Below are 22,627 nucleotides of genomic sequence, written 5' to 3' on the forward strand. Positions count from 1 at the left end.
TTCCAAAACACGGCTTGGAGGATTGACTGAACCTGAACCAAGGTCTATTTAACTCTCACATCAGGCTAAACTGCAAGATAGATTATTTAAAAGGTTGCACGCTTTTTGATTTCTGTGATTCTGTAAGCTATCTTAAGGAAATACTTGGCAAGACTCCTGTTGATAACAGAATATGAATAGCTCAGGATAGCCAGATGATGCATCCCGTGTGAACCTATAGTTAAGGGGCTGCACTTGATAGCCAGGCTTAAGCCTTCTGAATGGGACAAAATCAGGTAGTTCTCATTACAACACACCATAATGTCTCCAATGAGTGGCACCCAAAGGAAACCAAACCTGGAGAAGCACTGCACCTCTGGAATGTCTCACCACCTAGAGTAGTGCAGAGAGTGTAAGAATATTTATAGTTTAGGTCAGAGTGCTTGGCTGCTTTGAGGACTGAAACCTCAAGTGCAAAGACAAGCATGCAAAACCTTGAGGCAATCTATTTCCCAGTCATCAGAGACATGCATTATGAAGGAACCCTATTGACTCCATAATTAAGACTGGACTGAGTTTTGCACTTAAAGATGGATTAAAACTTAAAAACGTTTTTTTTAAAAAAAACTCTTCAGTGCTTTAATTCTGTTCCCTACTTTAACCTACTAATTTTACTTTCCACTATAATTTTCTGGTCAGGTAGTGGTAAGTTTGTCAGAAGGAACATCTGAAAAATAAGCCCTTGGATAAATTTTTTCAGGGAACATTTTTTCCCAGGTTCCTCTAGTTAACACACAGCCTGTAGACAGTAATCTCTCTCTCTCTCTCTCTCTCTCTCTCTCTCTCTCTCTCTCTCTCTCTCTCTCTCTCACTCACTCACTCACTCACTCACTCACTCACTCACTCACTCACTCACTCACTCACTCACTCACTCACACACACACACACACACACACACACACACACACACACACACACACACACAGCAGATAGGGTATTGCTGCCACCACAAGAGGCATTTTGTCTGTTTTGAAGACGAGGGAGATTCCAGGGCCAAGCTGGAATGATGACTGGCTGGCCAATCCAGAGCCTCTGTATTGCTTGCTAATCACAAAGGCCGATGTTTCATAAGCCTTTTTCTTCCATGCCTATAAAGGGCTCCATGTAGTTCATCATGTCATGAGGTTCTCAGGTCCAATCATAGCCCCTTAGCAAGTGGTTTATTAGCTTATTTTAAAGGCCTCTGGGGGTGTTCCATTTTGTGCGTCTTAAATTGTTTGTATCCAGCTACATGAGCTCCAGCAGACTACAATGGCCACAACCAGCTTCTCCAACCTCTTCTACATTTAAGGAAATACTTAGAAAGGCAGTATGTCCAGAGGCATCTCAGAACATATAATCAGATACCGCATTGCCTAACTAACATACTTAGCGCAGATGTGGTCCTCCAAGTCCAATACAAGCTAGTTTATTTTAGCTATGCAATGCCTATAATCCAAATGTCTGGCTCTCCAGAGCCTGACAACTACTAAATCCAATTTTATGCATACATTTAAGCTTTAATTGAATTGCCACCAATAGCATTTTTTGCATTTAATTGCTATTCAATCCCTGTATGTACAATTTTTCTTTACATTCAGGTTTATATATTCTTGCCAATTTGAGGATAATGCTTTGTGCATCTGATTATAAGTGGATTCTAGTGCATGAAAACTTATGTCATAATCAATTTGTTGATCTTTAAAGTGCCACAAAATTCATTGTTGTTGCTGACATGCTATTAGGAATATGCAGAGAGACTCCATGGTTGTTACATTCAACACCTCTGTTAGGGAAATATTTAAATATTCAGTCCCCAAAATATGTACAAGACATGTGCATTGCCTCTAAGATAGGAAGGAGGCATGGATGACTATAGGTTAGCTATTACTTAGTAACCACAGGATCTTCAGGTTGATTGGTCATTCCAGCTGCTGGATCTAGTAAACATCTTGCCTTAAAGCCCTCTTATAGCAACTTGGAAGCAGCTTAAGGCACTGCTGGTCACAGTTAGACACCTGCCTTATACAAAGTCAGACCTACTAGCCCATTTAGGTCCACACTAACTGGCAGCAATTCTCTGGGGTTTCAGACAGGGGACATTCCAAACCCTACCTAGAAACTGAACCTGGGACCTTCTGCATGCAAAGCAGATGCCACAGCCATTTTGTTAGCCAATGTGTCAAAGAGCTGTTCTATAGATAATTTTTCATGAAGTCTTTGAAGTTGTTTCTAATCAAGGTATTAACAGAATTTCATAGCGCGGCTAAAGAACTAGCTTTTGCATCATTTGCTTCCAAAGTGAACGGCTATTGGCACGTGTCTAAATTCTTCCCTCTCTTAAATCCAGCCTTTCTATACTGGGCCAAGGGAAACAAGGGTTGCGAACCTGGGGAAGAAGTGGCCATGACAGGGGACAACTACAATCACTTTGGAAATGCCATCCTATGAGCAGTGCCACTTTTCTTGTGTAGATGTAGGTTGGAACGGTGGGAGGAATAGCTTACATAACAGCCTTCCCCAAGCTAAAGATGGGGGAGAAATTCAGGATAGCATTTTGTCATGAGTCCCGTGGAACGAGTGTGGAGCAGAGAATGAGGAGGAGAAGGAGGACTTTGAATGGGATGTGGGCTCCAGTGAGAGGAGTACAGGCGCACTGAACTCTGAAAGCTCTCGCGCCATGGACAGGGACAGCTCCTCCCCATAGCTCCAGTTACCAGTGAGGAGGCTCAGCCCAGTCAGGCAGTTGCCTCTCTGCCCAACGATCACCCCCTTCCTACTCCCGCTCTGCTGCCTCCAGCATGCAGACCCCCTCCCCCTGATGGGGAAGACCTTACAGCCACCCTCGCCTCATACATGGGGGCTGTGGTATCACCAAACCCAATGAGCCCCCGCTGTCCCTCTAGGAGTGATTGCACATGTGTGCACTCTTAACAGTGACACTCAGGTCATACAAGTAGAGTGCCCACCCATCGTTGGTAAGGAGGTGTGTCTAGTTGCTGCGACAACATCTTTGTGGAGTGTTGTCATGCCTAGCTAATCCTAGTAATGATGCTGAATTCTGTGTAACCTGTAAGCCGATTCATGGAGCACTCTGAACTGAAACTGTCTACTAAAGAAAAGCACACCTCTGCATTCATGTCACTTCAGCAGATATGGGCAGGTCACATTTTAAGGCAAACCTACCCAATTCATACTTCCTGTAGTATGTGAACCAAAATACAGCTAACCCTTGAAATCTGTACTACCCTGAATTACCAATGCAGTTCTCCAACCAAATGATGTTTATAAATATGCATACATTAAGAGAAAGCATACATTAGCAAGTGTATATTTTTAGAAATAAACAATAAAATGCTAACAAATGTTCATGGGACCTTTTTTTAAAAAAATTGAAAACTGATGTGGAAATGTGGAGACCTAAATTTAAGACTGGAAGAATGAACAACCTAAATGGACAGATCCATCCATCCATCCTGCCCAAGCCTGTTTTGGGCTACAGCGCCCATCAGCTCCAGTCAGCAAAACAGCGGGAGGGCACAAGGTTGGGGAAGGCTGCTACATAACATCGTTGGAGACACTGCAAAGTTATGCTTGGGGTCAGTTTGGCACTTGCATTGAAGGAACAAGGAATTCTACACACCCTTAAAGATACAAATGGATTTTGGATCAGCCAAAGTAACCAGGAATTCTGGGCAAAATGATAAGGAAGCTCAATTTATTTGCATCATCAGGGATGTCCTGTGAAGTACATAAGAGAAAAAAGGAGCCTCACTCTAGTGCTACTAACCATGGTTTTACAACCACAATCTTTCCCTTCAGGCTTACACAATAAATACGCAAGTTAATGCATAGTATTAATATGTGCCAACATTTCAAAGAAGTTTTTCTGCTCTGTTAATTTTGTTCTCTTCAAATACTGCTGGTTCACACTGGCACTCCAACCCCAATAAGTCGTCAAGCTCAGTGATCCAGGTTAAACTTTTATTTCAGCCTGGCCTGTCTTTGTATCTTCAGCCTTCATGCTTTTCAGTAGCTCCTCAAAACAACTGTGAATCAAATGTCAGAGTATGGTCTCGCTGTTAATTTAACGGGCCTCAGGGACAACGTTGTTGATTTTATTACACTGGGAACTATTCAGGCTGGACACTAATAAAGATTTTATTTTACAGAAGCAGTGCCAGACACAATGCAAGTAGCTTTTCTTCTTCCCACACAACCACCCTTCCTATTCTAAAAATAGCAGTCTTAGAGACTTGTTTCTCAATGAATCACTATCAGAGCAAAATCAGTTAACTGCATTAGCTTGGGGGAGGGCAGGAATCTGTTACTGAAGTAATACTTCTTTTAACATAGAACAATGGATGTTCAAAAGGACCTGCATGTTCCTAAAAGTACCAGAGTTAGCTTACTGTTCTATCTGGTGCCAAGGTTAGTCAGTCTCTCTCTCTCTCTCTCTCTCTCTCTCCCCCCCACCCCTTGGGTTTTCAGGAGTCAGGTTCCAGTGCCTCCTGTATCACCAGATCTTTGTTTTCACTGAAACACAGGAAGCTCCCTTATACAAGTCAAACCATGGGTATATTGAGCTGTAATGACCCTGGGCTCAGACTCACCATCCTTTTGGGAAGAGGCGATGGATTCAGAGCACATCTCAGACCAGGAGGAGAATGTACCCTCTGAACCAGCCTTTGACATCCCTGCCTCCTCAAAATGTTCAACCCCTGAGGAGCCCTCAATGCCAGGACCTCCCCTGCTAATTTAAGGAGCTGTGGACTACTCTCCATCATGACTGGAGTCCATGGCTCCTTAAACAGGCTAGGCCTCTTTAACAGTACAGGCTCCACTCACCAGAGGTGGGGCCAGATAATCAAGGAACCTGCAGACCTCTTTAAGGCTCAGTGGGAGTGTACTGATTGTTGGAACAACATTTAAGTCAGCCTTGCCTGAGTTCCAGTCTAGGCTCCAGATGGAGCTATCCAGGGTGCTGCTCATCTTGCTGGTCTGCCTGTTGGCCTCTGACCTCTCTCCCTGCCTGACCATGGTTACCCAGACTTACCTTCTGCTGTGTCTCACCTTGTCTTGCTAGACCCTGACTTATCCTTGACCTGCCTGTGCTTCCTGCATTCAGAACTGGTGCTAGAGGTACCTGACCTGGTGTCCCTGGACTCTGTGTCAAGCAACACGCTGCCCACCCTGCCTAGAGCCATAGCCCCCAGCTGGGACTGTTGCCTGCGGCAGAACACAAGCCCAGTATTGTCTACACCAACTGGCAGCTACTCTCCACGGTTTCAGGCAGGGGGCTTCCCCAGCTCTACCTGAAGATGCCGGAGATTGAACCTGGGACCTTTTGCATGCAAAGCAGGTGCTCTACCACTCAGTTATGGTCCTTCCCCATGTTACAAGCCTGAAGGGCTGGACTCTGGACTTTGAGGATACCATCTAGGCTACTGTACCAGCCTACCTGCGCACCCAATCAGCTGACCTCCAAGGACAAATCCCAGTCCACCAGGACCTATAAAGCTTCACTTTTTTTATCTGCATTGTATTGTATTTTACTGAATTTTAGTTTGTACGTCGCCTAGAGTGGCTTCGGCCAGATAGGCGACACAAAAATAAAATTTTATTCTTCTTATTATTATACTTTGCTTGTCAGTTTGAGCAACTTGTTGCTGGTGCCTCATCTCCCAAACCTGTTTCCCGAATCCTGCCATGGCTCTTGACCTCTGCCTGTTTTTTTACATGCTTGTCATGCATTGTTTTGTTTTGGAATCTTATAAACTCATTGGCACTTTGTAGAAAAGCACTTCATTGGTTGAAATGTGTCTCTCCTCCCCAACCCCAAATCTTCCTTCTATATGGTATAAATTTATCACCTTTCACTTCCTTTGTCTGTCTCCTCCCTGTGACAATGGGAGGAGATAAATAAGATCTCAAGATTTATTCTCTCTATACCGCTGATTATTTTGTAGGCCTCTTCAATCGTCAGACTTTTCTCCTTCTCCACACTAGGCAGCCAGTATCTTTTTAAATTGTTCTCCGCTGCCAGTCCAGAAAATTTCTACTGCAGTGTCCTAGACCCTTCCTCCAGCTTCTTTGCTTAGGATTTACCCAGTTGAGCAAGCAAAAAAAGAAAATTGTGGAAACAGTCAACTCTGATCTCCTTGCTTGATGAAAAGTAGAAAGAGGGACCTTTTTAGGCTCTTCCCTGGGCCTGCTTTGCCAAAATTACTTTTATATGTAGTAGGTAGGGTCACCATGCAATTAAAGCTATAGTCAATCAATCAAATTAGTTTTCATCAATTAAGGCTGCAGTCCTAAGAACTCTCACCTCAACAGGACGCACGCTCTTTCTGTTTTAGATGGTGTCTGCCTATATTACGGCAGCTGCCATCTCCAAAAGTGAGGGGTGCCCCTCCCATGTGACTGTAAAGAGGGAATGCCTCTTCTGCGATAGCATCTGCCACCTGCAGTTTTTATAAGTAGTTGCAGTTTAAAAATGTGTTGCAGAATGGGGGAGAAATTAAAAATGGTTTTAACTGATTAATCTACTGATTCACCAGCTAAAGGCTACATCTAGTAGCAAGACACTGAGTGGAGTTTGGAGCTCAGGGCTCTACACTCTTCCCACAAACCCCATCATGATGGCAAGGTCGGCAGGGAGGGGATGCATGCACTTGAAATTGGCTTCCAGTTCTCACTGAATCTAGGTCTGGTCTACAAACACAGAAGCAGGAGGTGGTGAAATGGACTGTACCACTTCAAAGAGCAGGTGGGAGATTCACATCTTTTAATGCTACCCCACATTATCCCTGCAAACAGAAAACCAGCAGAGCTTTTCTCCCAGATGAGTCATTAAAAAAAATATCTTTATACAGTGGGCCTTTTCTGGAGTGTGAAATGGTACCAGCCATTCTGCCACCTCATTCTGCTGACTGGTTCAACCAGGCCACAGAGGTGAGAGGTGCTGGAGAAAGTAACATTTCCAAGAGCCCTCCTCGTTTTTAGCAAATGATCCTAAGAATGGGCAAATCCTCCGAACTGGAAATGAACAGCTTCAACTACAGGGCAGAAGAGTGGGGGGAAGGAAAACTAAAGAAGCACAATCTCTGTATACATCATTGAGCTACTTGTGCATTACAGTCACTTACATAAATGCAAGAATATGTACAACCAACTAAGACCTTTAATGAACCAGCAACAGTAATAGACTACATCTGCCAAAAGACCGATAATTGTAATATATTGCTTTCCACAAAATCATCTGCATCTAAAATCCTGGTGGAGTGTTTACATGAGAACTTCCACTGCATTTAATTAAAAAAAGGAGACAGAGAGCCATAAAATAGAGACGTGCCCATCCTGTGTATGCACTAGCAGGGGTTCTTAAAAAATCTGAATCTTTTAGCATGGAGAGCACATCTATTCTGCCTAGTGGAATCCTCCTGGGTGTATCAATAAATCTCTCTCCCCCTCTTCCCCGAGATTCCATTAACTGGAGACAGCGCGCGAAAGAGTAGCTCAGTTCACATACTGGGAGACTCAGGTTAATCCTTTTCCAGATACCTACCTCCAAATGGAACACAAACAGGAAGAAAGTCTAGCAGGTGAGGAATTACAAAGCCTGGTCGAAGGACTAGTGTAGCCAGGGAAGGTGACATGAGCCTTCCTGCTGATATCTGTTCCCACCAAGTGCTACATCTGAAGATTTCTTTTCCAACTTCCCTCAACTGACCTAACCTGTCTTGTCCCTCCCCATCCCACTTTGGCAGGTGGACACCACTTCCTTAGCAGTTAAGAGAATGCCACTCTCTCCCCAAGTATTTTAAGCGTTCTGCAGAATATCTGCGATGCCTCAGGACCGCAGTTGTTGAAAGTGGCATACTCTTCACTCATGAAAAGGAAAGGTGTGCACATAATGCACATCTGCATACTTGATGTGAATCCATCATCAACTCAACACAATGTGGGATGAGAGTGAATATCTTGGAATCTACAAGTGCAAGCGCTACCAACAGGAAGGTAAGGTGGTAGATTTAGGGGTTTGGTTAAGATGGCAGCATACTGTCAATTGCTGTTTTATTATTCAATTTTTACTACCCTAAAGGGGGTGGTTTTTTTGGATATTTTGTAACCTAGCGCTAGCATGTCTTTGGATTTCTCGTTTATACATGTGCACATATATGGTCAGGGGCCCTCTGCAATGTGCCTTAACACTGCCTTACCCAGCTTTTGGGTCCCCAGATGTTGCTGGATTATAATTCCCTTCAGCCCCAGCCAGCATGGCCAATGATTAGGAATTATGGGATCTCTAGTCCAGCTACTTTTGCAGACCCATGTATACACACACACACACACACACTTTAAAAGAGGTATAAAAAGCACACCTTCCTTTCCCCAGTCATAATATATTGACTCCCTGGTATGGTACAGTACAGCCAGCTCTGCAAATTACTAGAGAGGGGAAGAAAAGCCTGCTGAAACATAGGGTGGAACTTACAGTCTATATAATGCAGGAAATGGGTGAGGCATGGCTTCCTCACAAAGGAGGGGGCTAAATCTTATAAAGACTGCAGAACTGAATGCTGCAGAATCTGCAGAACCAGATGCCGCTTAGCACTCTGCATTCTGCAGCGTGATCATACACAAACCAAATCTCCATCTGGGGAGTATTTTCAGTAAAGAAAGGTTATCTATAGGTGGGCTTTCAGGATTTCTTAGACTATCTGTGCTTTCTTCTGGATAAGAAGGAAACCAGGAAATCATACTCTCTGAAACAAGAACAAGAGGAACTCAAGCAATGAAAAAGAAAATCTTTCAAAATGGGGAAACAGGAGGGAAGAGAGATTTCATTCCCAAGCTTGGTCAACACTGAGAAACTCGAGCCTTTGCATATGAGTGAGGATGACTGTGTGTGTGTGAAAGAGAGAGAGAGGGGAGGGGGAGACTGGATGTCCTATAGCAACAAAGCTGGGGTGACATGCAGCCTGCCTTTACTGAGGCAAAAACCAAAACTGTCTCCAGCAGCATCTGATACTTAGAAAAGGATCTTCAGTTTTCTGGTGCCCTCTCAAAACGAAAACACCCTCACTCACTCAGCAGCATTAACTACAGGCCAAGCGTTTCATCTGCCTACAGTACAATCCATGACTAACACAACGCTGCTCAAATAAAAACCGGTACAAAGTGGGCCTTGAAAACAACACTCTTTAAAATAAAGGTGAACAAGTTGTGGCTGTAAGGCAGGCACACTTCGCATGGGTGGAAAGAGGCAGCACTTCATTCTGTTGGAGAGGAACAAAACTGGCATATTTTTTAGAGCTTCCACCTGAGTGTCTGTCCATCAGAACTGCCATGAAAATCAAATGCCGCCAACAGCATGAAGTGAAACTTGCCCTAAAGTTTATGGGTGAGCAGTGGAACTTTGCAAGGTGCCAAAGGAGTTGTTTGTTCTAAGTGCATTGAACCTGCTCCATGAATTACATAAATGAGATAAGCACAAGTGTTTCTTGCTTTGCAGACTCCTCCAGTTAATGACATGCACACAAACACCCACAGACTGTTACAGCCCAGTGGAGCGCAGATGCCAGCAGTGCCGGGTGTAAGCAGAAGGAGCAAACATTCCGATCCCTGCTCAGCCACAAATTGCATCGGCTGGCTTTGGCCAGGCTACACACTCGCCCCCTGCTGCAGTTTCCCCATCTGCAAAATGTTAACATTTCTATGAACGATCCGTCTCAGATGTTGTAAAGCAGAATTCAATAAGAAATTGGTTGTGCGCGACTCCCTGAAAGCAGCATATGATATATTGCAAACTCACAGAAAAGTAGGAGCAGGGATGCTAATGGTACACACAGGCCTCCTTAAGACAAAGCACTAGACCTTGATTAAGCACAGGAGTGGGGAAACTCTGGCCAGCTGACCTCATCTGGCCTAGCACTGGTCCTCCGTTTGGCCAAACCAGGCCCCCTGCCCCCCTGTGTGATGTCAGGGGTGGGGCAGGTAGAGATGCAGCTGCCCACGCATAAACTGGGAGCCTTAAAGTGCAATCCTGATGGTGTACTGGCAAAGGAGGCTTGCTGCCACTGCTGATCAGCTGACTGATGGAGAGCGCAAGGCCACTAGGATCAGCTCGCCCCACGGAACTCAGTCATGCAGCCGATTCCCTCCTCCCACCCTGGCTGAGCACCATGAGAACAAGCTGCAGCAAGCCTCGGGATGAAGTGCTCTTTTCCCTTCTCTTCTCCTCCAGCACGGCTGAAAGGAGGAAGCCTTTGCTTCCATTTTAGATTAACTGCAGCTTGTCATGACATCTGAACCCAGACAAACTGGGGATAACCTTATGGCTTGTTGAAACAAGCAAACTTCAAGCCATAATTTAGGGTTTGCAGTTAATTTCAGTAAGGACTGGATACAAAGTGCTTCCCTAGAAAGAAAGAAAAGAGCTCAATTTTTTAATAGATCTCTCTCTCTCACACACACACACTCTCCTGAAAACGTGGCTTGGCTTTAAAGTGCTGGAGGAAGCTCTTTGCATTCAAGCTGCATCCTCCAAGCCCCCTTGGCTGCAAAGGGGAACTCCCTAGTGCAGCCGATCCCAGCTGATTGTTGGGATTTCAGCTGTGCAGGACTCTCTTCAGATACTGACACTGAAACAGCTGATTGTCAAGGCTTGCAGAGAACTCTGTGCTATGCTTTGAAGTCCTGACAATCAGCTGATAGGTGGAGCGTCAAAGCACCTTCCAAAGGCTTTTGGAGGTGCCACCAACTAGCTGATCAGCAATGCCTGCAACCCCCCTTTTGGGCCCAGTGGCAACTTTACTTGCCCTACAGGTGATGTCATATATGACATCAGGTGTAGGGCTGATGGGGGAGGTTGGCCAAGAAGGCCTGATGGGATAAACAGAGTCCTGATGAGACTAAGGAGGCCTGGGGGCTGAAGGTTCCCACCACCACCCTTATTTAAGTGGAAGCGTGACCCTTCCAATCTCCTCCTTGCAGCTGCACAGGCTTATTCTCAAAATGCTGAACCAGCCTTCACCAGCCGAGTGTCCTCCAACTCTCATCAGTCCCAGCCAACATGGCCCAGATGGCTGAGGCTGATGGGAGCTGAGGTTGGCAAAAGCTGTGCTAAACCATGGTCTTCAGCATTACACAAGGCTAGCCCAAGACATTTTGCTCCCCATCCCATGTACATCCTTGCCACCCTGGGCTCCTGCTGGAAGGAAGGGTGGGGTATAAATCAAATAATAAATCAAATGAAATAAATACGAAACCCGACTGGACTGGCAGTCAAATCTTCCTACAACAGAGATGACAGGGCAGCTTCCTCTATCATGCCTGAGCGCAGCAGGTGAGCTTAGGGGCTCCAGGACAGGCCACACAGCACACGCAGCTCTATCCCCCAATAGAAAAGGGCTCAAGAATAATAACTTTGGGGCTCAGGGAGTTGTGGGTGGGGGTGTTACCGTGCCAGCAATGCTTCAGGTTTTTATGAGACGGTTTCAGCATTGCACGCTTCAAAGTCTGTTTGGTTTTGTTATGTTTAACTTGGGTCTGTTTTACACTGCTTGTAAGTTACCTTAAGTTACCTACAACAACAACAACGGCAAAGTTTTAAGCCTGGTGGCAGCCTGTCGTGCCTCCTGAGATGCTGCACCAAGGCATGAAAGGTTACAAAAAGTGGCTTAAAACGTTTACAGAAAGTGGCTGATGCCAAGAGCTCTCTATGGGGTTCATGTCAACATCCATGCCCTGGGTATGGCAAGACTAGCCACAGGAGGCCTGGGTTCTGGGGGAGGGCCCCAGTAATCTGGGCGTGGGGAGTGAGGATATTGGGATGGGCCCAGTGATATACTCACTGACAGCCCCTCCCCAGAGGCATCAGCTGATGCAGATGGGGGGTAGTGCCATCAGTCCGCCCCCTGCATGTCCACCCATCATGGCTGACCCACGGCCAAGCCTGCAATGAGCCCACCCACTGCCCTGGAGAAAGGGGCCCAATGCGGGGCCGGAGGAGGATCTCGCAGAGTCATGCCGTTGGCAGCACAGATGTGAACAGACCAAGCCCTTCAGCCAGCCTACCTGGAGGAATGTCCACTTGCTTGCCCAGCGTCAAGTTGAGGAACAAGCCCTGCAAAGGTAGTTGTGCCCACCCCATCCTTTATTAAAGGGATTCAGGGGAGTGTCAAGTGTTGCGACAGTGTCTTTGCTTGAGTATCCATGCCACTTTGTGCCTTGTAGTGATATTAGACCTTGCAAGCTGTATCCTGACCTATACTCAAGTTGTGTGCTAGCCTACAGATTAAAGCCTTCTGCAATGATCAAGCTAAGAATCCTGCATCTGCTTCCGTTGGGGGGAGCTAGGACAGATATGGCTAAGAAGACTGACACCATTAAGGTTTTGGTGTTGCAAAACAGCAGTACTGCAGGAAAACAAGCCACTGGAGCAAAATAATGACTTTAATATCAGTACCCCAAGATAAGTCCCTATTACCAAACCAGCAGTTCATTTTTTCCCTTTGCAAAGAATGTGAGTATTACTTTTTATTTGCAATATCAATGTTCACAAAACACCTTCTTTCTCTTATCTAAGAACTTACTGTTTACAGAGAGAGAGACAGAGAGAGAGAGAGAGAGAGACGAACACACAAAGGAGAAGGTTTGTGGAAGACAGGAGCAGCTCAGAAGGGCAGCATCCAAGCCTTGAAGAATAAATATTTATACATTTCCTTAAGTGAGCCATAAAACGGGACTTTTCTTAAAGTTTGGAAATCAACAGTGTTTCCCGTAATAAACAATCAGTGCCTTTTTGTGAGGGGAGGGGGAGGGAGAAGAGTGGTTTGAGCTCAGCCTATACCTGCTCCTCGACAAGACTCTATGCCTATACCGGTATTTCAAGAATTTCCAACTTGCCAAAAGCTCCTCTAGCCAGCTTGCTCAGCAAATAACAGAAATAATAATTCAAGACATTGGAATCAAGGCATTGTTTGCTAAAGGGAAACAGTCAATGAAACAATACCCTTGGTAACACTGGCAATTTGTTTAAATTCTACAGCAAACAGAATGTATGCAAAACCCAGGTGTTCGATCCTGACTGACACCTGTTTTCAGTGGCAGGGTATAGCCTTCGGTAGCAAAATATTCCCAGTGACTGGGGAGGAGTAAAAAAGTCAAAACCCTAACAGCTTCTGACCTTAACAACTGGAGCATAGTTACAGTTGCCATGGAGATGCCACCAAAAGCACCCTCACCCCAGCACATGGATCAGGCGCTATCACACCGAGTAAGTCCACACCAAAATACTGGGTTCTCTGGGACTGCTGGCAGAAGCTTATTTTGTTCAGATCCTGACATTTTGCAACGTACAAGAAAAAGATGCAAGGAAGTAACACTTGTAACTTACTGACAGCAGGCTCTCCAATGTGATACCTCCAATCCATATGGTAATCCTTATGGTAAGTACTTCTAGAGGTTACATCTAGGGCAGGGTCGAGTTGGGGAAGGGCCGTGGCTCAGTAGCAGAACATTGATTTTAGACATAGAACGCTCCTGGTGCAATCTCCGGCATCTCCAGGTAGGGCTGGAGAAGACTCACCTGACACCCTGGAGAGCCACTGAGCAGCCTACTGGATCTCTAGCAATGTGTCCTCCAGCTCTAAAGGACAATCCATCCGTCCTCCTAATACACTTAAGGCGTGCCAGTTACACACATCTTCCCTGCATTTACGGGAGCACACAACCACACCACCCTACTCTGGCATCCATTTTCTTACAGTAGAGGGAAGTGCCTAAGAATAGATTTTATGCCTATAAATTGTCCCTTCGCTTGCTCAGGGTTTGCACCAGCCATTGGCTTTGATAAGCCACTCAAGCAAAACAGAAAGAGGGAGAAGTCAACCCACTTTCTTCCAAGGAACACCCTTTTAAACCAAACAGCTCCTGCCCACAAGCATCCTTCAATTCCATTCAATTCCACAGGTACATTTATCTGTGAAATCCACACCGCTTTGCTGTTACCATCTCAGCAACTTCATTGAAGATAGGGCGCATTACCAGATGGAGAAGGAAGGTAATAGAATGTTTATGTTTGCACACAATATCCTCACATGCGCTGGGGGACAAATTAAACTTGCCTTAAAGATTAAGCAGTCTTCCCTGTGCTCAGCATAGACTGAGGTGAGTCGGTACTGGTTCTCAGTAGTCATGTCAATCTGGTAGCCAGTCAGCTTGTAGCACACTTTGCGAAACTCCTGGATCTTTGTCCGGAAAACTTCTTTTAAGCGCTGGTTTTTCAGTTCAGCACTCTCCACTTGTTTCTTTAGTTCTGGAAAAGAGAGGGAAGTTAGTTATTTACTTTATATTCTGCAAACGAAGCACTCTAAAACATCTTAAAAACAAAAGACTTTAAAACATATTAAAACAAAACATCTTTGAAAACATATTAAAACAAAGCATCTTTAAAAACTTTTTTTTTTAAAAGCATCTTTAAAAACATCTAAAAAGTAATTCCAACACAGACGTAGACTGGGACAAGTGTCTTCGTAAAAGGCTGGTTTGAAGAGGAAGGTCTTACTTGTGGTTATGCTTCAGGTAAGTTACTTATCTTACTTCCACAAGTCGTGTGTGTGTGTGTGTGTGTGTGTGTGTGTGTGTGTGTGTGTGTGTGTGTGTGTGTGTGTGTGTGTGTGTGTGTGTGTGTGTGTGTGTGTGTGTGTGTGTGTGTGTGAGAGAGAGAGAGAGAGAGAGAGAGAGAGAGAGAGAGAGAGAGAGAGAGAGAGAGAGAGAGAGAGAGAGAGAGAGAGAGAGAGAGAGAGAGAGAGAGAGAGAGAGAGAGAGAGAGAGAGAGAGAGAGAGAGAGAGAGAGAGAGAGATAGGGAAGGGATACTAAAGCAATGATAGAACAGGATGCCCAACCGGGACCATCAGTGGCCTGGCGAGCTGCATATAACGCAAACTCCAACTCATCTAAGTCTCAGCAACTCATCTAATGGAGGAACAGCATAAGCAGTTTCCCTCTCAGCTGGTATCTGGCCTTGTCTCTATCCCTTCGGTTCTCATCAGTCAAGGCCGTCACCCAACTGCCACCCTATCCTCTGACTAAGCCTTTGCTTTGGCCCTTAATCCTTGCTTTCCTAATACAGTGCCTGATCTCGAGGACGTTGGAGGTGATAATTTCTGGGGAGGCATGCAGTCCAAACATTTACGTCTTCACACAGCTGAGGAGAGAAGAACCAAAATAAGCTGACTTCAGTAACCTGGTTTACAGTATTCCATAATGCAACTTCATGGAGGACAGGGCTATCAATGGCTACTCGCCGTGATGGCTGTGCTGTGCCACCCTAGTCAGAGGCAGCATGCTTCTGAAAACCAGTTGCCGGAAGCCTCAGGAGGGGAGAGTGTTCTTGCACTCGGGTCCTGCTTGCGGGCTTCCCCCAGGCACCTGGTTGGCCACTGTGAGAACAGGATGCTGGACTAGATGGGCCACTGGCCTGATCCAGCAGGCTCTTCTTATGTTCTTATGTTCTTAACTTATTCTGTTTATTTTTATTTATTTATTTTTATTTATATCCTGCTCTTCCTCCCAGTAGGAGCCCAGGGCAGCAATATAATAGCACACCCTGCCTCTCAGCCCCAAGATGATTCGCAACAACACATTAAGACACAGGAAGAGAGAATTTAGGAGACAATTGTTCCCCTCCTAAGCTATGAACCCTTTTATACCTCTTCCTCAGCACAATAAGCCCCATTGGTTATATCTGCCCAGCGCCTACCATCCCTTGCATGGTCTTGTACACATATTTCCAACTTCCATCTTGCAACCTTATTCTACAGGGGATGACCAATGTGGCATTTTCCACATGTCATCGGACTACAACTCCATCATCCCTGACGTTCAGAAATGCAGGCTGGGGCAGATGCAAGTTGGGAATCCAACAGCATCTGGAGGGTATTGTGTTGGTTATTATTGTCTTACAATAATGGGAAACTAACCAGTAAGGTTTGCTTGCACCTCCTTCACTACTGATTCCATATATCTCTGCAGTCCCCACCCCCAAAAGAAAGCTTAGAGACACTTTACTTATAGATTATTTACTGGCTGCACAATTTGAGAATTGTTTTAAATCCTAGCTTGTTCTGAAGCTGGTAATCATCATTTTCTGGTTTGTCCAAACAGGAAACTATGATTAATTTGAGACTCCCTGGCTTATGAAGGCACAAGGTGAAGGGAGGAGTGAAGCTGAACAAGGGTGAAGCAGCTTCAAGTCTGGCTGTAAACGCTACAACCCCAAACTGTCACACTGTCTCATCTTACTTTAAGATGCTTTAAGTCAAGAAACCGGCCACAGATAGAACCAACATGTGGATTTCAGGGTGGGTAAAGCAGCGTGCAGAAGAGGCCAATATGAGCCCAAATGTTAATTGGAAGGCAGGTGGTAATGACTTGTATCTGATATTTGTCAGTATGGATTTAACAACTTGCTACCACCTTAACCCACTGCATAGTGATCTCCTACATTATTTTAGTAGCCTGGGAAATCACAAAGTTAGATAGCGCTGCAAGACATGGAAATAACGCAAGGGAGCGGGGGGCGGGACTTGTGTGTGTTATAAAGACAAACGTGAACAAAATCCAGCCCTGAGGATGACCACCCTCTCTCTTTCTCCCTCCCCACTGGCAGATCCCTGGTAAAAAAAATGCCACAAAGCTGGCTGCCACTCACCCACCACTTTATTGCTACTAAGTTTGCTGCCAGTGTTGCGAATCCTTCAAGAGGATACACAACAATTACCATGAATCTTTCACCCAAGGTGCTTTCTGAGTAATTAAACTACAATTTATCCCCCCATTAATTACAGAGATGGGCTTTAGTTAAATACATGTCGGAGATGCCACCTAAGTCAGCTTGTTTTATCAACAGAGCAGTCCAGGGTGAGCAAAGATACATTCATTTCCACGGCAAACAAATAAAGACACTAGTCCTCTGAGACCTGCTGCCTCTCCTCCCCCTTTCCCCTCTCCGGCCAAGTAATGATTTCAGCCAGAACAATGTGTGAAGAGATGGCAAAGGTGACTCAGGTTAAACCTGAACCTCTGTAGGCATCCAAGGTGTGATCTGGGCTTTCCAGCTGTTTTAATATTGTGTTGCTACTAGGACTGCTATTTATTATTAATTATACAGCAGCATCAATATGCATGGAACTTTATAAATACAAGAGGACAGATGCCTGTTCCGAGGCGCCTACAATTTAAAATTTGATTCAGCGGGGGGCGAACATACAGAGAAAAGAAAGGGAAGTGGGAGCAATAGAAAAGGGAAGATATTCCAGTTACACATACTTAGGCTTAGTTGCAGTAGGCTACGAAGGTGAGGGACTGAGCCAAAGGCTTCATGAAAAAAAATGCATATGAGGAAGGATTTGCAGAATGAATAGGAGATGGGTCACAAGAGCACTCACTGGGAGTGATCTTCTGTCGCTTGGTGGTGAGTTCAAAACGTTTGAGAAACACTGTCATTCAAGCAGCTAATAAACATGAGTTAAATCCAACTACAGAATTACAGGCAGGGTATAAAATGTTGACTAATAGCCTCGCCCACCCCTTGCCATAAATTGTCACAACTTTGTTCACTTCTTCATCCTTCTTTCCCTTGGTACATGCTTTATGGATATCCTCCCTCCCCGCGAGGTTATTATCCTGCTGTATGCAATACTCCCACCCACAGACTGGTATAAATCCACACATTAACTCAGCCAAATTTATCACGGTTTGACACAAGCCAGTCCCTTCCTGGGATTGCAGCTGCGCATCTGTTGCCTTTTCCCGGCTGGCTCCAGCCCCTTGATTAATTGAGTAATCAGCAACTGAAATCAGGAGGTTAATTGGCAGCTCTGACCTCAATATTCTCTCAATTCTGCATTCATCTAGGCCGTCCCTAACCCAGAACAATTCAGAATAAAATCCTCACATACGGAAGCAAAAAAACACAAAATCCATTGACCACATTTCAGTGGCAAGCAATTTTTCACCACTGTCAAAGACTGTGTGGGCTTTAATATATCTCAGATGTCCAACTGGGATAATTTCTTTTAAAATGGAATAAACACAATCTAGCCTTGGAGGAGTAAATATCCTTTTCTCCAGCTGACTGCAGATGTTGTGTTGCCCAAATTTTATAAGATCAGGACCTGAGCATTGCTTTGATTCAGAGCAGGCTGCACAGCTCACAAAGAGGTGGCAGAAGAGGTTAAGTGCCACTTCCTAAGCATAATGCTTTGCTCCCATTTTCCAACATTCATTCTCTCCAAGAAAACATTTTTAGCATGTTCTTGTTTTGTTGCCTATAATAGGTAGCACTGAGCCAAATTCTTTAAAGATACTCTGTGTAGAGCTGCCCTTGAAGAGAGTCCAGGAATGTCACCTTCTTCCACGACAATGGGGTTAGAATCCACCCTGAAGTTCCTTTTCACTGCATACGTTACACGGAAGTCAACCAACAATCTAGTTCTCCTAATTTATTGTCACTTGTACAGCAGCAAACACTCTAGTTGAATTTTAGCCACTTACTATTTCCATTCTGCAAATGAAAAACACCTGGGACAAAGACACCGAGTCTTACAAATTGGGTGTTTTTCCCCCAGACAATGTTAACCTATTGGGGGTAAATAATGTCCCATGTGGCTTTTCAAGCAAAAACCAAACCAGGAAAGCAAATAAGTACGCTTCGTCTGACACAGCACACATGGTTTTGTTTTGGGGCATTTTAGGCACATGTAAATTGGCTTTGGGTAGAAAAATACTCCATAAAACTGACTATGCCCATTTTGTTTGTTGTTTTCTTGGAAAATTACTTCAAAAGGCTGCTAGTCAGCCTTTCACAGGTATGGACCAAATGGGAGCATATATTTTACTTTATTTTATTTGCAACATTTATAACCTGCCCTTTACCAAGTGGACCCCAGACTGGGTACAGAAATGAATAAAATAATATAAATCTAAGATGCACATCATCATCAAACATTTAAAATATTCAGCAGAAGAAAGTGAGTACCTTCTACTACAGTTACTCATTTTTTACATTTCTATTTCACCTTTCCTCCAAGGAGACCCAAAGAGGTAGATATGGTTCCCACTCATTTTATAACAACCCTGTGAGGTAAGATTATGCTGACAGATAGTGACAGCCCCAGGGCCACCCTGTGGCTTCATGGCTCAGGGGGAATTTGGATCTGGTTCTTCCCACTCCTAGTCTGACATTCTAATGTTTCGCAGCACAGACTCTCGGCTGCACTATTTGTAAGTCTCTTTCCAGGCTCAATTGAAGGTTTTAATTTTGCCCTATGACGCCCTAAACCAGCTTGTCATCAAGCTGGTGCCCTCCATATGTTTGAGACTACAATTCCCATCAGCCCCTGCCAGAGAGCTGTAGTCCAAAACATTTGGAGGGGACCAGGTTGGCAAAGGCTGCCCTGAACAGATTTAGCTTGGAGTATCTTGGAACATCCTCTAATATAAACCACCTCTTCCCAGTGCTTTAGTATCAGTCAATGAGGTCCTGCTTAAGAAGTCATCATCCGAGGATGCCAGATTAGTGTCTACTAAGAGCAGGGCCTTCTGAGGAGTTGCACCAATGTTGTGGATTATGCTCTTCCAGAAGGCTCACACAGCCCCAACATCCATCTCCACCCAGAGACAATCAAATACATGCTTGCTCTGTCATGCCTTTGTCATTGAGATGGTGGCTAACAGTTTTATCCTACTACTGCTTGCTCTGTTCTGTTAAGGCTTTATTGTTGTATTAGGTTAAACATGTTTTAATCATCATCTTATTATATTAGACACTTAATGTTGCAAACTGGTTTGAAAACAATAGTTAGAAGCTATCAAAAATCTAGCAATCACAGAAACAAGAAAACTGTAGCACAACAGATCTTGGCACAACCAGGATTCTGCACCTATCATAAAACCGTATGGTTTAGTCATAATTTGTTTTATCACAGTGCTCTCCTGCATATGTGTTTTATTTTTAAGGTTATTTATCATCTCTGAAACCACAATACAGAGCATCTTATGGAAACAAGGTATTTGGTTGGCTTCAGTTCTTTACCTTTTCATTGATACTCCTGAGCGTGGAATAAAATCCAGAAATGGTTTCCCTGCCAAGCACAATGCATAGTACTCCTCAATCTCACTTTCTGAAATAGCAAAGGCAGCCATGCAAATGTTGCCGGGAGTGGTTATCCACTCAGCATCAGCACCAAGGTATATTTGAAAAATGAGGGGATGTGGGCAATGGTGTTAACATCGCCCACGCACAGCAGCCGAGACCCCTGACTGCTTTTACTCCAAACAATTTTCAGGAAAACTTCCTTTAAACTGTAGCTTTAAAAAGCATTGTTTGAAATGCTTTTTAAAGTTCTTGTGTTTGGAGCACAGTATTGGTAGGTGTGATGGTTCTGCATTTTGTTTGCCATACGAGAAGCACTGCAGACATACTTTGTTGAAGCCTTCACCCAGGTGAATGAAAAGCAATTTGCAAAAAGGCAAACCTATTTGGTTCAAACTGGATTTTTCTTTTTACATTTCAATTATACTTTGTCTTCTTTTTTGAGAGAAATAAATAAATAGCCCACTTTCAAATGGAATCTGAATGTAATGCAAACATATTTCAGCCAAGCCTATGTATTTATAATCTCTTAAAAATGAGTTTACAACCATCCCTCAGGTCCAAGTGAAACATAAGGCTGGAGATACGTGAACAGCTTCCAGAAGACTGCTAGTCTGAGCAGAGGAGTGGGGAGCAGAGAAATGTATTTTTCTCTGCAAGTGGGAAGGCAGCCTGGGAGAGGGGATTCTGAGTGAAGAAGTGGCAGAAAGTGACAGGGTTAGCTAGACCCTTGTACATTCAGTTAAAGGCTGATATTCTATGCCAGCAGCCAGGGAAATAACATCTACCATTTGAGATCAAGCACTATAAAAGCAGCAGTAAGAGGTCATGCACAATATTTATTAATATGGACTTGTTCCTGGACGTGGCCTAGAAAGCTCACAGTCCATCTAAATCACAGCAATTTAAATCACCAGGATGTAAATCAATCGCCCTTGCCCTTAGCTGGAGAAAGCAATTTCTGTGGGTCAGAGAGAGGAGGACAGAGTTGCTGGCAGAAACTCTTTGCTACCATTCTTGGACAGAGAGAGCCGAGAGCCCAGGGTGGGTATTGAACAGCACCAAGTTCAGCCAGGGTTTCTGATTTTCCATATGCCTCTGGAAGCAAAAAAGGATACTCTGACCTGGATTCAAGGTGCTGCTTGACTTTTCCACCGTTGAACAGTTGACATGCTGTTTATTACAAATTGCTTTTGAAAATTTGCTCAGTTTCAAAAGTGGTTTGTCACACAACTTTGGGCTCCCAGTTTCACAGTTCTCTGGATTCTGTCCAGTGTCTTTAGGCAAACCAAGCCATACTGACTAGGGCCTGAAGCAAGGTATGGGGCTAAAGAAGGGAGAGGGGTGAAGACGACAGCACGGATAACGTCACCCTTATTGATTTGTTGTGAAATCAAGATCTCTGACCCATTAATTTTGTAATACCTGCCCTTCAACTTTGTTTCTCTCCCCTCCAAACATTTACATTAACAAGAAAGAATAATTTACTCTATTTTGAACAAAGTATGGGATAGGCCTTTTCTATCTTCTAGTGAAAATGTCACTGCTTTCAGAACAGAACTTCAGCTGGTGAACCCTTTGGTGACACCTGGTTCAATTACAATCTGGTCAATAAGCTTGTTGAGGGTCTCTACGAAAACAAGAGGAAGGTTTACTTTGACCCAATGATAAGATCACTACAACCAACCTCTCTACAGCAATTCTAATTCGGACATAACTTCTTGGCTATGTTGTTTCCTGCCTCAAGAGCAAAGAACCAAGGAAATGGATAGCAAATCTAGCCCAAGGGAGAACTTTCTTATTTAAAAACAAACAACCCATACTTTAATGTGCTAGTTAAAATGAGGCCTTGTTCCAAGATAATTTGCCTCCATGGCCTCATCTAAAAAAAATGTGCATCATGCATTATTAGAGAACCTGATCTCATTCCATCCAATCTAATTATGCTGTTGGGAAATATTTAGAAAACAAGTGGGACCTGCAACAAAAAGTTGCTGCGTGGAGTACTCCTGTTCACTGTTTCAGTCAGCCAGTCATACCCTCCTCCACTATAGTCCATTTCATTTCCCCTCCCACCATTCCTTCTCCCCCCACCCAAGAGTCAGCATCCTGTGAACACCGAGCATATTTTTCAAATTTTTATCTCCACGTAGGGTTTTCTTTCAAAATATTTTTTGCACTTCTGCAAACTTTGGTATTCCCTGTGATAACTCCATCTACGAGGGGGAATGGCTCCATTTTGGCTAAATGAGCAACAGCATTCATAGCTGAAGATCAGAAACAGAGGGAACAATTTCACCGTATTGTGTTCCTTGATGCCTACATAAATATTTTCACGGCTTTAAACCACTGTCAACTAATGCAAGTGAGTAGCCAGTCATGACCAGTGCTTCCTTTAAATACTTCTGCAATCTCTGACTATCATTCCTAAAAAGGTGGGTGTT

At 44.3% G+C, this 22,627-nt stretch overlaps 1 protein-coding gene across 7 annotated transcripts in view; it reads right to left on the minus strand.

Annotated features, from left to right (window-relative positions):
• Nucleotides 1-22,627, minus strand: part of MAD1L1 (mitotic arrest deficient 1 like 1) — a 604,081-nt gene that overhangs the window by 150,374 nt on the left and 431,080 nt on the right. For 6 of the 7 annotated variants that reach the window (XM_061599459.1, XM_061599461.1, XM_061599455.1 and 3 more), the window contains one exon: nt 14,151-14,341. In XM_061599459.1, coding sequence (XP_061455443.1) covers nt 14,151-14,341 — 191 coding nt within the window. Of the gene's footprint in view, nt 1-14,150; nt 14,342-22,627 lie in introns of those variants that run through there. The other variant, XR_009759370.1, reaches the window with a different exon arrangement.

The sequence above is a fragment of the Rhineura floridana genome, chromosome 17 (genome assembly GCF_030035675.1).
Source record: "Rhineura floridana isolate rRhiFlo1 chromosome 17, rRhiFlo1.hap2, whole genome shotgun sequence".
NCBI classification, from domain to species: Eukaryota; Metazoa; Chordata; class Lepidosauria; order Squamata; family Rhineuridae; genus Rhineura; species Rhineura floridana.